Source organism: Ranitomeya variabilis, chromosome 1 (genome assembly GCF_051348905.1).
Source record: "Ranitomeya variabilis isolate aRanVar5 chromosome 1, aRanVar5.hap1, whole genome shotgun sequence".
In the NCBI taxonomy this organism is placed as follows: Eukaryota; Metazoa; Chordata; class Amphibia; order Anura; family Dendrobatidae; genus Ranitomeya; species Ranitomeya variabilis.
The window spans coordinates 1,095,258,391-1,095,275,939 of record NC_135232.1 but is presented as its reverse complement, the minus strand read 5'-3'; the positions used below and the strand labels follow the sequence as shown (position 1 = coordinate 1,095,275,939).

General features: G+C 42.1%; 1 protein-coding gene across 2 annotated transcripts in view; it reads right to left on the bottom strand.

The window, feature by feature from the left end:
* Positions 1–17,549, bottom strand: part of RGS12 (regulator of G protein signaling 12) — a 167,767-nt gene that overhangs the window by 12,975 nt on the left and 137,243 nt on the right. For both annotated transcript variants that reach the window (XM_077280057.1, XM_077280058.1), the window contains exons 16-17: positions 16,820–16,976; positions 12,762–13,361 (exon numbers count right to left, since the gene is read on the bottom strand). In XM_077280057.1, the coding sequence (XP_077136172.1) occupies positions 12,762–13,361; positions 16,820–16,976 (757 nt within the window). The remainder of the gene's footprint in view (positions 1–12,761; positions 13,362–16,819; positions 16,977–17,549) is intronic.

The window sequence follows — 17,549 nt, the reverse complement described above, 5'->3', positions numbered from 1 at the left end:
GCAATAGGTCCTCTACCAGAAGGAACCATCCTGGCCACCATGGATGTGGAATCTTTGTACTCCAATATCCCACACCAGGATGGATTAAATGCCTGCAAATTCTTCCTGGAAAACACAGGGACTGATGCAAATTCTGTGGTGAAACTTAAAAAATTCATCCTCACCCACAATTACTTTGAGTTTGACAAGAAGATCTATCTACAGGAGACTGGCACAGCAATGGGAAGTAAAATGGCCCCACAGTATGCAAATCTTTTCATGGCCAAGCTTGAAAGCGACTTTTTGTCCTCATGTCCCATCAGGCCTCTGGCGTACTACCACTACATTGATGACATTTTAATCATCTGGACGGAGTCTGAGCCACAGCTAAAGATGTTCCATGAACAGTTTAATCAATTTCACCCTACTATCAACTTGACACTCAACTACTCCTGTACTGAAATTGACTTTTTGGACACCATCATTAAGCTGCAGAACAATAAAATAGAGACATCCCTGTATCATAAGCCAATCGACCGTCCAACATACCTTAAATGGGACAGTTTCCATCCAAAACACATAAAAAACTCCATTGTCTACAGCCAAGCCATCAGATACAATCGTATATGTTCCAACCCAATGGATAGGGATGAACACCTTGGTCGCCTCAGAAAGACCTTTTTGGATCAGGGCTACCATCCAAGAACAATTGAAAACCAGATTACAAGAGCCACCAGAATATCAAGGAATCACCTGCTACATTACAAAGCTAAAGAAGAAAATAACCGGGTGCCTCTAGTAGTTACCTACAATCCAAATCTGGAGGTGCTAAGGGGAGCTGCACGGAAATAAAAACCTTTACTGCAAAAAGATGCCCGCTTACAATCCATTTTTCCAGACCCCCCACTACTGTGTTTTAGGCAGCCCCCAAATCGAAGAAGCATCATTGTCAAGAGCTCCCTGTCCTCTCCAACAGCTGCAGGTACCTTTCCTTGCAATCAGAAAAATGTAAAACTTGTCCATTTATAATGACCACGGACAAGATAAAGATCCCCAATTCATATCAGGACTACAAGATCCCAGGTACTTTCAGCTGCGTCACTTCTAATGTGGTGTACCTAATCATTTGTACTAAATGTCCAACCGGGGGTCTGTATGTGGGGGAGACAGGGCAGAAACTGAGAACAAGGATGAACTCTCATCGCCACACAATAAGAGAAAAAAGAATGGATCTACCTGTGGCAATACATTTTTGTCTCCCAAATCATAACATCATGGACATGAAATTACTTGTGTTAAAAGGTAGCTTCAAATCTAAGAGAGACAGAATAGTCTGGGAATATAAACTGATGATGACCTTTGACAGTCTCACTGCAGGAATGAATGTGTCGCATGGATTTATGTCTTTTTTACATCAACTAAGGAACTTGCCCCTCAGACCATGTGGGGTCATCACAACAGAACCAGACCCCAATCAGAGGACAATACAACAATCCTTATCTAAGAACTGGCCCAATATTTACGGACATAACTGTTTATCACTCATGGTAATTCTGTTTCATGTCACCTCTCTTATCCATGGTTTTTTTTTTCAGTGCTGTGTTGTGTATAAATATGTGATTCTTCAGAATTTCTTTTAGTCTTCGCCTGATGAAGTGATGTGTAGTCTCGAAAGCTTGCAATTTGTTACCATCTTTTCAGTTAGCCATTAAAAGGTATCAACCACTGAGGACTCTCAATTCTAAATATTTTTTTTAATAAAAGCTGTCTTGGGAAAAAAAAACTAAAAATAAACGTGAAAAAATAAAAATCATAATATATGAATAATTATGTCAGCTCTGATTATTATGCATCTGCTCTGGAGCCTCCGCTTTCCTCCTGCTACCATGCTCGACAAGAGATAGTTTCCTGCGTTGTTACAAGACCAGTGATGTGTATGAAGCTGCTGCCGGCTGACTTCTCATTTGCGTAGGTGAGTCAGCCCTCTCTATCACGATCAATTCATAGAAAAGAGAAGGGGGCTGGCTTAGCTAATGAAAAGAGAAGTTAAATCTGCTCTCTTCACGTACAGCATTGGTCTCCGAAAACTTTCCCATGTCAAGCACAAAGCCGAGAGTAGAGCTACCAAAACCATAACCAAAGATACCCATCAACTGGGACACCTGGCATTTTTTTTTTTTGTCGACATGGTAGTAGGAGGGCATAGTTTTTTGCAGGACGACATGGATTGGTCAGTGGCAGAATTTTGGCGTACATATTATGTAGTTTTTTGGCATTTTGTATTCATGTGCTGCACAAATAAAGTATTAACTTGATTCTGTACGCACGATTATAGCGATACAGAGTATATATAGTTTTGGGTTTTACTACTTTTGTACAATATACTGTGATAGTAAATTATTTACTGTCATGGCTGAAAAGTGTTAGCACCCTTGAAATTGTTCCAGAAAATGAAGCATTTCTCCCAGAAAATTATTGCAGTTTTTGTGGTTTTCTAACACACACAAAGACAAAGAAAAGTGAGAAAAAAGGCAAATTGGACATCATTGCACATAAAAAAGCCAGACTGCAGTTTGCCAAAATGTACATGAGTAAGCCAAAATTCTTCTAGAAAAGCGTCTTGTGGACAGATGAGACCAAGATAGTAGAATGATGTGTTTTACCAAAAAGATCTGTTTACTGAAAATGGAATGAGGTCTTCAAAGAAAAAAAACATAGTACCTACAGTCAAATATGGTGGAGGGTCAAATATGGTTTTGGGGTTGTTTTGCTGCCTCTCGCATTGGTTGCTTTGACTGTGAGCAAGGCATCATGAAATCTGAAGATTACCAAAAGATTTTGGGTCGAATGTAGTGTGAAAAGTGACAGAAAGCTGGGTTTGCATCAGAGGTCAGGAATCTTCTAGCAGGGCAATAACCCCAAACATACATTAAGAAGCACCCAGAAATGGATAGAAACAAAAAGCTGTTAAGTTCTGAAGTGGCCAGAAATGAGCCCGGATGTAAATCCCATTGAACACCTGTGCAGAGATCTTAAAATTGCTGTTGGGAGAAGGCACTCTTCAAATACAAGAGAGACCTGGAGCAGTTTGCAAAAGTAGAGTGGTCCAAAATTCCAGTTTAGAGGTGCAAGAAGCTTGTTGTTGGTTATAGGAAGGGATTTGCAGTAATTTATTCCAAAAGGTATGCCACCAAATATTACGTTGAGGGTGCCAACAATTTTGTCTGACCCATTTTTGAGATATTTTAGATTTTATTTTTCTTGTTTTTTGTTTTGCTACAATATACACAAAGAAAATAAACAGGTGTGTAACAAAACGTGTGTACTGCAATCATTTTCAGGGACAAATGCTTCATTTTCCATAACAATTTCAAGGGAACCAACACTTTCGTCCATGACTATTATTTGTGGCGCAGTCTTCAGAATACAATTTTCCATTAGAGGAGCTGTATGAGGGCTTATTTTTTGCAGGGCAAGATTTAGTGTTCAGTGGTACCATTCTCTGGTACAGTGGACACTTTAATTCTTTTTTCTTTTGAAGGTGAAATGTACAAAAAAAAAACCTCAACAATTTTGGATTTTTTCTTTTCTTCAAACAATGTTCACTATTCAGTTTAGTCATTGTCATGCTGTGGTCTGGAGAGACGCACTGCATGTCTGTCGCCGCAGGTGAACCGCGGGCGTCTCTGGACGCATAGTGGGCATGGGATTTCTTGATTCATTCTTCTCAACCTTTCTGCAGCTTTCGACACTGTTGACCACCCTCTCCTACTCTCTAGGCTCCTGTCACTAGGAATTAAGGACACTGCTCTCTCCTGGTTCTCTTCCTATCTTTCTGACCGCTCCTTCAGTGTTCTGTTCTCCGGCTCCACTTCATCTCCCCTTCCTCTCACTGTCGGGGTACCTCAGGGCTCAGTCCTTGGCCCCCTTCTCTTCTCTCTCTACAAGGCGCCAATTGGACAGACCATCAGCAGATTTGGCTTTCAGTACCATCTTTATGCCGATGACACACAACTATACACGTCATCCCCTGACCTTTCCCCAACTGTACTACAGAATGCCAGTGACTGTCCGCTGTCATGTCCTCTCTCTATCTGAAACTCAACCTCTCCAAAACTGAACTTCTGCTCCCGCCGTATACTAACCTCTCTAAATCTGACATTTCCCTCTCCGTGGGTGGCACCATAATAACACCCCGGCAGCAGGCGCGCTGTCTGGGTGTTACGTTTGACTCAGATCTCTCCTTCACTTCCCATATACAATCCCTTGCCCGCTCGTGCCGCTTACACCTAAAGAACATCTCTAGAATCCGCCCTTTTCTCACCATGGAAACAACAAAAACCCTCATTGTCGCCCTGATCCACTCCCGCCTGGACTACTGTAACGCTCTATTAATTGGCCTCCCCCTCACTCGACTTTCCCCTCTCCAGTCTATATGCGGCAGCTAGGGTCGTCCATCTGGCTAATCGGTATTCAGACGTGTCTGCTCTTTGCCAGTCGTTACACTGGCTGCCCATTCATTACAGGATACAACTCAAAGTACTTGTTCTCACCCACAAAGCACTCCACAGTGCAGCACCCCCTTACATCTCCTCCCTTATTTCTGTCTATCGGCCTAGCCAACCTCTGTGCTCTGCAAATGAGTTTCAACTAACCTCTGCACTAATCCGTACCTCCCACTCCCGACTCCAAGACTTCTCCCGTGCTGCGCCAATCCTCTGGAGTTCTCTACCCCAAGATATTAGGACCTTCCACAATTTGCATAGTTTTAGGCGCTCCCTCAAAACACATTTGTTCAGAGCGGCCCATCACGTTCTCTAATCAGTAATTTTATGTGTGTGTGTGTAGCCCATTCACTACTTCCATCTATCCCCCACCCCCTGAAGATGGCTGGACCATCATTGTAAATACATCATTGTAAATACACACCTGTACTTTGTATCCCCCCACCTCATTGTAGATTGTAAGCTCTCACGAGCAGGGGCGGCTTATTGTGCTTTAATTATTGTATTGTTAACATTGTTACCTATGACTGTTGTGTTTGAAACGGTTAAACTGTAAAGCGCTACGGAATATGTTGGAGCTATATAAATAAAGATTATTATTATTGAAATCCCATCCATTATGCTGTAACATCTGGAAATGCGGGTTGGACACTGCTGAGGTCCGCAGCGTCCCGCCCGCAGCGCTTACTGATCGTCTGCACATACCCCAAGACCTTTTTTTTTTTCGTCAGTAGACCATTGTAGGAGTTAAATACAATTACAGTAAAATCCAACTTTCATATTTTTTTCACATTACTTATGCAGAAGAAAATCACTTCTACTTGCATTATGTTCTGAGAGCCATAACTTTTTTGGCTCGTTTTTCAGAGCTGTATGAGGGCTTGTTTTTGCATGATAAGGTGTACTATTAATGGCTGCCATATTTCAATACATAACTCTTTTTGATCAAGTTTGGTGTTTTTTTTTATTTTATTTAAATGTTTGCAGCATTCACAGTACTATATTGACAGTGTTATACTACATGTCATTGCTCACCAAATAAATTGTGGATTTTTTTTAGCTCACTATTTTTTCCCCAGATTAACCCCTTCACTACATTGTGATTTACCGTTTTTTGCACTTTCGTTTTTTGCTCCCCTTCTTCCCAGAGAAATAACTTTTTTACTTTTTCATCAATATGACCGTGTGAGGGGCTTTGGTTTTTTTTGTTTTTTTTGCAGGACCGTTTTACCATATAGTGTAATGAAAAACGGGGAAAAAATTTTAAGTGCGGGGAAATTGCACAAAAGCGCAATTCTACAATTTTTTTTTTTACCATGTTCATTAAATGCTAGACCTGCCATTATGATTCTCAGGGTCAATATGAGTTTGCAGATACCAAACATGTATAGGTTCTCTTTTTATTTAAGTGCTGAAAAAAAACCTCAGAAATTTTCAAAGAAAGTGTAGCGTGTCCATTTTTTGTGATCTGGAGTTTTTTGTGAGCCGAGCTGACGTTTTTATTGATACCATTTTGGGGTAGATACCTTGTTATTGCAATGTTGCTGAGGCCCAAAAAACAATTTTGTGTTTTTTTTTCTTGTTACGCCGTTTACTGATCGGATTCATTTACTTTATATTTTGATAGATCATACTTTTCTGCAATACCAAATATGTCTTTTTACTTTATTTTGAATGGGGCAAAAGAGGGGTGATTTTAACTTTTTTTTTCATATTTACTTTTTTTTTTCTTTTTACTGCTTTTAATAGTCCCCTAAGGTGACTTGAAGCTGTGATCATCCAATTGCCTGTGCTATACATAGTTGTGCCGGCAACAAGCCAACATTCATAGGAGATTTACAATGACAGGCACGGTGGGCCTTCCGCAGACCACCGGCTGTCATGACAACTCATCGGCGCTCTGCGATCACGCGAGAAGGGCGCAGATGGTCAGGTCTTGTGACGCGCTTCCGGCCAACACATTAAATGTCGCTGTCAGAGATTGATAGGGGCATTTAACTTAACAGTCGCGGGTGGATCTCGGATCCACCCACGGCTGTTAGAAGAACATGTCAGCTGATCAGATCAGCTGTCATGTGCAGGGAAAGAGTCTGCATCAAATGCAGGGACACGACAGATGATGTACCTATACATCCAACATCATGAAGGGATTAAAACATTTTTTAGGGGGTAAACTAGAATTTAAGAGAATATTTATATTCTATATTAATATAGCAGTGCTGAATATTTCTCGGCCAGTGTTTGATTGACAGCTAGTCTATTAGGCCACTCCCGTGGAGGGATCTGATTGGCTGTGATGAATGTTAGAGTTTTGTCTGGACTCCGGTAGCAATAGAAACTCGTCAGCACCCATGATTGCACTGCGGGGTGCCAATGGGTTGAGTGAGGGAGTGCGTTCCCTCCAACTGCTCATGTGCTATATTAGGGGTTAAATTGTAAGGATCGGCAAGAACACTAATACTAGCAGTTGCAGCAGAAGCCTGTGTGTCATAGTTGGGCTCCAGTTGCTGATTGCATTAGTACAGAACCTGAGCTGTGCGAAATCCGCATGACGGAAGAACAGACCTGTGCTCCATGACCGATACATCCATCCATTGTGATAAGAGGTTAAATATAAAAGTTAGAAATCTTGTAATTTTCACACTGGCCACTGGGGTTATTTTTTTAGACTAACTTCCTGTTTCAGGATATTCACACGTATATTAGCCACATTGTACCTAATCCTATCTTTTGGATTGTAGCATCTAATCCGCATGTGCAAAAGCCATTGCGAAGGGAAGGGGAGGCAGTGAGCTGTGATACCACCTCCTAGAGTGATGGTTGGATTGTTTTATCAGTTGTGCATAACAGAGTTATCAGTCATTGTAATCAGGTCTCTGATAAGGAGTCTGCCTTCTTGCAGCATGGACAGGAAATCTGAGACTAAGGGTACTGTCACACAGTGCAATTACGATCGCTACGACGGTACGATTCGTGACGTTCTAGCGATATCGTTACGATCTCGCAGTGTCTGACACGCAGCAGCGATCAGGGATCCTGCTGAGAATCGTACGTCGTAGCAGATCGTTTGAAACTTTCTTTCGTTGCTGGATCTCCCGCTGTCATCGCTGGATCGTTGTGTGTGACAGCGATCCAGCGATGCGTTCGCTGGTAACCAGGGTAAACATCGGGTTACTAAGCGCAGGGCGGCGCTTAGTAACCCGATGTTTACCGTGGTTACCAGCGTAAAAGTAAAAAAAAAAAAAAACGTACATACTCGCCATCTGATGTCCGTCAGGTCCCTTGCAGTCTGCTTCCCGCTCTGACTGTGAGCGCCGGCCGGAAAGTGAGAGCAGATCACAGCGGTGACGTCACCGCTGCACTCTGCTCTCACTGTACGGCTGCACTCAGTCAGAGCAGGAAGCAGACGGCAAGGGACCTGACGGACATCAGATGGCGAGTATGTACGGTTTGTTTGTTTTTTACTTTTACGCTGGTAACCACGGTAAACATCGGGTTACTAAGCGCGGCCCTGTGCTTAGTAACCCGATGTTTACCCTGGTTACCAGCGAACCTCGGCATCGCTCCAGCGCCGTGATTGCAAAGTGTGACCGCAGTCTACGACGCTGGAGCGATACTCATACGACGCTGCGACGTCACGGATCGTGCCGTCGTAGCGACGAAAATTGCACGGTGTGACGGTACCCTAAAGCCAAAGTGGCAAGAGTGAACATTTTTGCGTTTGTTTTTTTAAATCTGAGAGACTCCTTCACAGTGTGGTGCAATTACTCCAAGTTCTCACCATGCACAAATTAGATTAGCAAAAATAAAAAGTAAAATAGTATTAAAAAAAAAAAAAGGAAATTTCAACTCCGCTGGATAGGAAAAGACGCGGTCTTCAGGTTGCAGGTGGTATTGCAGCTTGGCCATGTGTTTCACTCTGGGCCAAAATTGGGAGTGAAAAAATGTAAATAGAGTGCAAAACTCATATTACTGTCTTTACCATGTAACAGTTAAGTTTATGGCTCTATGGAAATGAAAACCAATAATTATTGGCATCGCCCTTCTGTGCAATCTTTTCACCTTGAGACTTTCCGTTTTAAGACGTCTTTTTAGAATCAGATGCCTTCCATCACATTCCCGGTGTGCTTCGTTAGAGTGAATGGACTCACGTTAAGTAATTAGGTATATGATGATACGATGCAGGGTAAATGAATGGGTTAAGTAGCTTTTATTTTTCTTTAAACTTAAATTTTAAAAAAATTAATAGAGAAAGAACAAACAAGAAAGAAAGAGAAAGATAGAGAATGGAGACAGTTTATTATTTTTTTGAGAGAATTGATACAAAATGCACACAAAATCTCTACAGTCAAGATCAAGTGATCTACAGAATAGGAGGAGACGAGCACAGGCTACAGTTCACACAATATTGGGATTACATGCAATATACAAAGATCAGTTCAGGATTTTTTTAAAGTGCAAACACAATTGATTGCCCTTAAAGGAATTCTACAGATCGAGGTTCTGTACAGGTGGCCGATGTCTACTTGTGGGGCGTGACTATGATGGAGCTCTCTGCATCTACATACTATAGAAACGGGCACTGAATAAGGTCTTTACTGCAAAAAAGTGGGCCTGCTCTATTGTAAGTACAAAAAATAAGGCTACACAACATGTCCGGCCATGGTCGCTCTTCATGAAGACAAATGGAAAGTATTGTCACCCTTCTTTATAGTGTGGTTGGATGAACTACCAAGCTCCTACGGGTTTTGTTGGATGAACTGTCAAGCTCCTATGGGTATGGTTAGATGACCTGCCAAGCTCTTACTGGTTTGGTTTGATGAACTACCAAGCTCCTAGGGGTTTGGCTGGATGACCTGCCAAGCTCCTATGAGTTCATTGGATGAACTGCCAAGCTCCTACGGGTTTGGTTGGATGAACTGCCAAGCTCCTATGGGTTTGGTTAGATGAACTGCCAAGCTCCTACGGGTTTGGATAGATGAACTGCCAAGCTCCTACGGGTTTGGTTGGATGAACTGCCAAGCTCCTATGGGTTTGATTGGATGAACTGCCAAGATCCCACAGATTTGATTGGATGAACTGCCAAGCTCCCACGGATTTGATTGGATGAACTGCCAAGCTCCTATGGTTTTTTTTGTCTTTTTAAGTCTCAGATTACAGCAAAATTAAAAAAATGAACAAAAACTGTTTTGTTATCGTACGCTGTTGTCGGCATAATATTGGGATGGGTCCTAACACAAAAAAAAAGAAAGGCAGACTGCTGTACTCAGGAGGGGATCTTAACTTCCACTCAGTGATTTAAGAGTGTCTGTGTATCTTCTGTAAGCTTTAAAAGGGATTATGCAGCTGCATCCACAGCCTCTCACTTAAAGGGAACCTGTAGTTTCAAAAAACAATATTAACCTATAAGTTTGGGGTTAATCTACAGGTTAATAGCGTTGTAAAGCCGTGTGGCTGCTGCACGGATAGCCTGGCTGCAAAGAGAAAATGCACTTTATTCCCTCCAGCTTTCAGTCATAAAGGAACGTCTGGAGTGACTTCAGTCAACACTCAGTACATGGGGAGCGGTGGCTGTAAACGTGCACCAGCACGGACTTGACAGTCGGCTCATCAGTATAGAGCTATATCTGCAGATTAACAGCATTTTGGGACATGACAAGCTCTTTCAGCATCATAAGTTACCTGTGTGGATGACCTTACGATCCACACTCCAAGCCAGGCCGCAGTGAGTGTATGATAAGCAGGTATTGTGCACATATCCTATTTATTAAGATGAGGTACATCCACGCGTTTCGGCAGGTTGTGGGTCACACAACGTCAGCAGAAGTGAGAGGCTACGGAAGTCACTAGATCATCCCGAAGCTAAATTTCTTTTCCAGTTTTGAAGGAAGAGATGGGGCAACATATCTTGTTTATTACCATATTTTACCATCTCACTTGGAACATAAAAAGGGGACAACTCACAGACTCTGGAAGATTTGTAAAATTTTCCAGGTGCCTCAAAAGCCCCTCAAATTTTTGGGGGAAAGCAGCACTCCAGGAACAATTTTCTGACCATGACACTGACACCCGGTCACCTTATTCAGTACAGTGGGAAACTGTGGAAGAGGAGTGACCATTAACAAGGGATTTGTGGGTCATAACGCTACATACCATTATCAGAGTGGTTGTGTAGGAGATCAAGTCTTCCATAATGTTTAATTTATATTTATAAAAAAATAACTAAAAAATGTTCCCCCATTTATCTGGTCCCAAAATTAAATTGATCTAATTTAATAACTCAAGGCAACATTTTTTTTCTTTCCTCCTCATACCAAATATTCAGATTAAAAGCTACTTTTAATTGGCTATTTAAAAAAAAAAAAAATTATTACAAAATAAACCAATTTATTAATTGTGATCCATTAGTTGAATGAACATTTTTCCCTCTGATCAGAGAATAATTTATGAACAGCTGCCTATTAGTATGGGTAAATGTTAAGATGAGTGGTTACGTCTGAAGATAAAGGAAATGTAGAATGCCTTTAAGGAGAGTTAAGAAAATTCAGTGCGTTATCTAAAATCATTGACAGACCACAGCAGAAAAAAATAAAAATGATACAACGGAAGGAACACACAGATCATGCTTGATAAAGGCACACTTTATAGCAAGGTTTCAATTGAGGAATCAAAAGAGAAAAGAGGATCAATAAAAACTGTACAGATAACTATACACCATGAGAATCTCGGGAGAACATGCCGGGCAGAAGATATCGTCATTGTAGAATTTACAGGAAAAATTCACAGAATTAAAAAAAAAAAAAAATCAAAAAGTAAAATTTAAATAAAAAAAATAAGATATATACAAATTTAAGAATTTTTTTTTTTTTTTTAATAGTTGTAGAAAAATATTTTTTTTTTTTTTTTTTTTTTAAATTTCCATGGCCCTCAAATAGCTTTTGAACTGTTGATTAACTATTCAATATCATAAAAACAGGCTGGATCCAAAAATTGACCACCAAATAGAGTCATAATTAGTTTTGTTGTATTACGGGGGTTTTCGCATCACCATAAATTGCTAAAAAGCTATTTCTTTTTTAAGATCAGAAGGATCTTTCATTGTATAATTCACTACTTGTTATCGAGTTAATCGACCACCTCTGCAGCCTAATTGGTGGTGGATGGTCTCCCAGGTAAGGAGCACGTGCTTGCAAGCACTGATCTGTAGATTGACAAGACTGGTAGATCCAACCAGCTTCAGCGCCCCTGGACTACTCCGATGTTGCAGAGATGAAGCTGCCACCGCTTCCAGAAATAGAGTCCATAGATCAGGCCAGCGGCTCAACCATGCCACTGGTCCCAACAGTCAACCATTCAGGACAGCAACGCCCCTTCCTCTCGGCAAACAAGCAAGTCTCTGCTCTTGAAGAAATATCTTGAGACAACCCTTGAAAGTAGAACATGGTAGTAATAGTCCTAAAGTCACCAAAACTTTTGAGAGGAATTTCGCATTTTTGATGGGGGATCAGTGACCTAGAACCACCACCAATGATGGGACAGAGAAGCTCATTAGCGTTCCACGATGTAAGGGTGTGTTCACGCTGAGTGTATGGAGAGTATCTGCTTCAAAGACTCTGTAAAAATACTCAGGGGAGTTCAAAAACCAAATTACAAAGTTTGAGAGTCCCTGTTCCGAAAACTCAAAAAAAAAAAAGTCAGCGTGAACAAACCCTACGAGTTATTTTATTCTACCATAAGCAGAGGAGTGGTCTAGTATCCATCAGTGGTTTGGGGAATTGATGGGAGACATAGCTTGAGGACCTCCAACAAAAATCATTATCTTCTAAAATATCTCAATGACACGTCACAGGATTGATTGAAGTGGAGTTACCCTTTAAATCACAGGGTACCAATATAAGTCAACACTACTTGGCTTCCGTAAGGTCAACTTAGTACAAATGAATATCATTAGTTGTAAATTATGGCTTCCTTAATATTTAACAATCCATGTACCGTAATATTTACATCACTATCCTTAGCCTATCCTTATAGATCGGTCATAAATACAAGATGTGGCATGTAAAGGAGAAACTTGGCACTTGAAAAATAACTTTTTTCCACAATGGAAATAGTGTTATAAACAGACACATGCAGTTTAAAAAAAATGTGCAATTCTGCAATGTTTAAAAGTGCAAAGAATATAAAATAAAAGGAGACTTTTTTTTGCACTAAAGGAGGGCTTTGTAAACTTAAAAAAAAAAATAATAATCAAAACACACCACTAAAATCTTGAAATACCTGATTTCTGATATCCAGAATTATCTTGACTGCCCGAGCATGGAGTTGGGGGTGAAAAGTTGGCTTCGGAGAGCTTACTGACATCACGAGGCGGTGATGGGGGTAATGGTAGTAAAGTGCTATTGGGACTGCTAATGTCTCCTTCGGCTACTAGGGTGAGATCGGCGACATTGTCATCTTCCACAGTCTGGATATTTCCAGTGGACAAGTCTCTGGATAGTCTTTCTCGTTTGGGAATGTTTTTTTCTTGAACATGTGGAATCGGGGATAATGGAGTGTTAAATGGAGCATAGGCTTTCCTTCCAGCAGGTGGCACAATGTCATGTTTGTCTCTTTTATCCAGTCCGCTGTACTTGCTGGATTTTTCTCCACCGTTTTGCGTACCTATAAATACACTGGATGATCCACTGTTGCCTTTGTCAAGGCTAGTACTCTTTTCTGGTCTCCTCTTGGTGGAGTTTCCTGATGTTAGGCCGGAAGAAGTTGCGTCAAGTGGAGACAGACGGAGAAAATCTGGAAGCACCAGGTCTTCTTTTCGGAGAAGTCCTCTCTGGTCTTCTGCCCGAGAACTCTGCGCTTTAGAAATCAACTCAAAGAAAGCTTTGAGTTAAAAAAACAAAACAAAAAAACAGTAACAAATTAACAATATTTCATCATGACCAAGACCATCTTCACACATCTGTATTTTGTGGTCCATACTCCGACCACGATACACATACTGGCCGGCGGGTCTCCTAAATCGAGCTCGGTAGCCTCATATATGACTATTATACTTGAAGAGTTCGGGTCAGGAGACCCATGGCCGGTCTATGTAGTAAAGGATGTAATTCGTCTCACATTGATATCACAAGGTCTTTTGTGTTTTACACAAACCTGCAGGCAAAGAACAGCGTTTTTTTTTATTTTTTGGCCAAAATCATTCAAAAAAAAAAAAGTCAGCCAGTGTGAAGAAATAAGAAAAACACAACATGTGTACCCATAATGGCTTTGAAACCTTGGAAAACCCCTATAAAGTAAAAAACAAACAAACAACTAATGTGCTCTTTTCTGTCAAAAATACCATAAAAACAACAAAAAAGGTCTAAAATAAATATAGAAAATTTTGGTGGATAAAGTTTGAATTTGAAGGACCACGGTCTTTTTTTCAACCTATGTAACTAATGTATATATTACAGTTCTATATTTCTTCACCGTTGATTTTCTGTTTATTTTCCAATTTTTCTTTTTTGAATTCTATATTATTACTGTAATAATAAAGTAAAAGAATGCATACATTGTCCTGCCAAATACTGAACAAGAGCTCTTTTTTGGGGCCAAATATGTGAGTTTAAAGGGAACGTGTCACCAACCAGGCATGTTTAACTAAAAAAGCCACCTTGTGCAGCAGTAATGCTGCATTCTGACAAGGTGGCTCTTTTAGTTCTGGGTGCTGTAACTGCCGAAATAATCAGTTTTGTAATTTGTCCTAAATACCTTTTCTTCAGTCAAGGAGGCCGGTCTTTCCCCCCTGCTGCAGACGCCACACAGCCGTCACTCATGTCTTCTTGGCGCCGCCTCCTCAGCACTGTTTTGAAATGAGCCTGCGCTCTCTTCTCCTGCCTTGGGCTGACTGCGCCTGTGCGGCCGCCCTGCCTGTGAATCCCAGCCCCGCAGTGTCTTCTGATTTATTCTCACTGCGGGGCTGGGATTCACAGGCAGGGCGGCCGAACAGGCGCAGTCAGCTAGACTGCATATGAGGACGGGCAGCGCTCACTGCGCCTGCCCAAGGCAGGAGAAAAGAGCGCAGGCGCCGGCTCATTTCAAAACAGCGGTAAGGAGGCGGCGCCAGGAAGATTTGAGTGACGGCTGTGTGGCATCTGCAGCAGGGGGGGAAAGGCCTGCCTCCTTGACTGAAGAAAAGGTATTTAGGACAAATTACAAAACGGATTATTTCGGCAGTTACAGCACCCAGAACTAAAAGAGCCACCTTGTCAGAATGCAGCATTACTGCTGCACAAGGTGGCTGTTTTAGTTAAAAACGCCTGGGGGGGGTGACACGTTCCCTTTAAAGGGGCTGTCCAGTCAAACGGAAACACAAGTCAGTATGAGTGGATGAAGATCTGATTTATATGGTAGCTCTCAGATCTTCCTTCTTAGCTCATCTCCATTAGGGCAGAACTGTTATACGCGGTTACAGCTTAGGCCAGTCTCACACGTCCAGATAATTCCGGTACCGGAAAAATCGGTACCGTAGTTATCCGTGTCCGTGTGCTCACGTGGCACATCAGTGTGGCACACGTGCGGCAGCCGTGTGCCGCCCGTGTGCCGACTGGGTACCACACGGACCGTGCAGGAGACAGAGCTACATTAAGCGCTGTCCCCTGCTTTGGGTGCTGATGCCGCCATTCATTTCTTCTCTCCAGCAGTGTTTGCTGGAGAGAAGGAATGAAAAATCATTGCGGTTTTTTGCGGTTGAAATAAAGTTCTCGGTAACCAACCCCCTCCCACCCCCTGTGCGCCCGCCCGCTGGAAATAAAATACTCACCGAGCTCCCTCGATGCTTCCTATCAGCGTCGCAGCTTGTCCTGTATGAGCGGTCACGTGGTGCCGCTCATTACAGTGATGAATATGCGGCTCCACCCCTATGGGAGGTGGAGCCGCATATTCATCACTGTAATGAGCGGCACCACGTGACCGCTCATACAGGAAGAGCTGCGACGCTGAGAGGAAGCATCGAGGGAGCTGGGTGAGTATTTTATTTCCAGCGGGCGGGCGGGCGGGTGGTTTCCAGGAACATTATTTTAACAACAAAAAAACAAAAAAAAAAACAATGATTTTTCATTCCTTCTCTCCAGCGAATGCTGCTGGAGAGAAGAAATGAATGGCGGCTTCAGCACAAGCTGGGGGGACAGCGCTTACTGTAGCGCTGTCTTCTGCACGGCACACGGACAACATCCGTGTGCGGTACGTGTTTTACACGGACCCATTGACTTTAATGGGTCCGTGTGCTCCCACGAACACTGACATGTCTCCGTGTTTTTCAAACGGACACACGGTCCGTGAAAACACGCTGACATGTGCAAAGACACATTGATTTTAATGTGTCAACGTGAGTCAGTGTCTCCGGTACGTGAGAAAACTGTCACCACACGTACCGGAGCCACTGACGTGTGAAACAGGCCTTAGGTACATGACTACACGCGTCCCGTCCCATCATTAGACGACATACTGCCCTCCTACACACACGCATAATATATATTCGTATAAACATACATTTCATAAATTGACCTAATGTGATGATGTGTAAGGCTATGTACACACACGTCGCGTTTTTTTTTTCCCAGTACGAATTTTGTGCAAGAAAGGAGATTTTTGTGTACTCACCGTAAAATCTCTTTCTCTTAGCCTCTAATTGGGGGACGACAGAGTAAATACACCGCGTTTTACAGTACCAGCAAAGTGAAAGATCTCAGAAAATCTCACAATAGGTAGCAAAAACGTGCACATTTTCTGCTGCAAACCCTGAACGTGTGCACACAGCCTAAGTGTATTGTTATACCTACGGATTGCAGCCTTCTCCAGTTTCCAGCGCGACTCCAATCCCACATGAGCGCGCCTCTTCTTTGCTGACTCGCACAGTGACTGTTGTGTAGGGCGGAGCGACTTCCTTCACTGTAAGGCTGTGAAGCCTCAGAACAGGGCTCCATAAACTTACAGAGAAAGCAATTTCCGTCTCACACATAAATCCTTGTGTGAGCCGAGTCACATGGTCAAGAAGAGAACCGGAGCACCGCTGGAAACTGGGAGCGACAGAGATCGCCAACTACATTATTACACTTACACATAATTACATAGGTAATTCGGAAAGCTTATGAAATAAAATTTCTTCATTAAAGACGTCATGTTAAACTATTACACTACTAAAAAGTAACTTAGAAAGAAACAAAGTAATAGTGTTGACATATTAAAATAATGTTCAAAAACAATCTTACACAATACGAGGATTCTGGCATTCAGTATATATTTTTTTTACAGCTTTGCACAGAAAAAAAATGTAATTCCACAATTCCTGCCTTTACCTTCTGCTTCATCCAGATTAATCTTATGCTGCTTCTTTTTGCCCATCCTCATAACAGCTTCATCTTTTCTCTGTTGTCGGACATCTCTGCTGCTTCCTTTGCCGTATTCGCCCTTCAGTCGAATGGATGAAGATTTCACCAGAGGCCGATCTTCTCCCTTGACCAATATCATGATTGTGAGTATCCCAATCTCCTCTAATTTCACAGATACTAAAACCTTATGACATACGCTACAATATAATTGTCTGTGCTGTCCTATAACCCTAGTCCCTGACAAAGATGAGGAAGGGATTTGCTGAGGACGGCTGTTTACGAGCAAATATCTAGAACCCAATGCCAAAAGAGCACCAAGACTAACCTCATGACCTGACAAGGAGCTACTTGCCATAGAGAAAGCCCAATGCAGCTGGTTTGGGGAGTCAAAAAGAGAATGGACCTTACCCAGGTTGGCTTCATGATAATGAGTGGTAACAATCTCAGTAGACATTACCACTTCATGGGTGATCCTTGGTGGAACAGGTCAAAAATCACAGAGATGAGAAAAAGGACTTGTTGCCTGCAAGCCTCACTTTAGCAGATGGGAAGTAGTGCTATCAAAAACCACCAAAAGGGGGTCCTGATTTAATTTTTCTCATAAGTACACCCAAGCATCCCATAAAGGCAAATTACGTAGCAACTAAAGGCCCTTTGGGGAAAGACAATCCAGCCTTGGATGGTTTCTTCTCCTTTG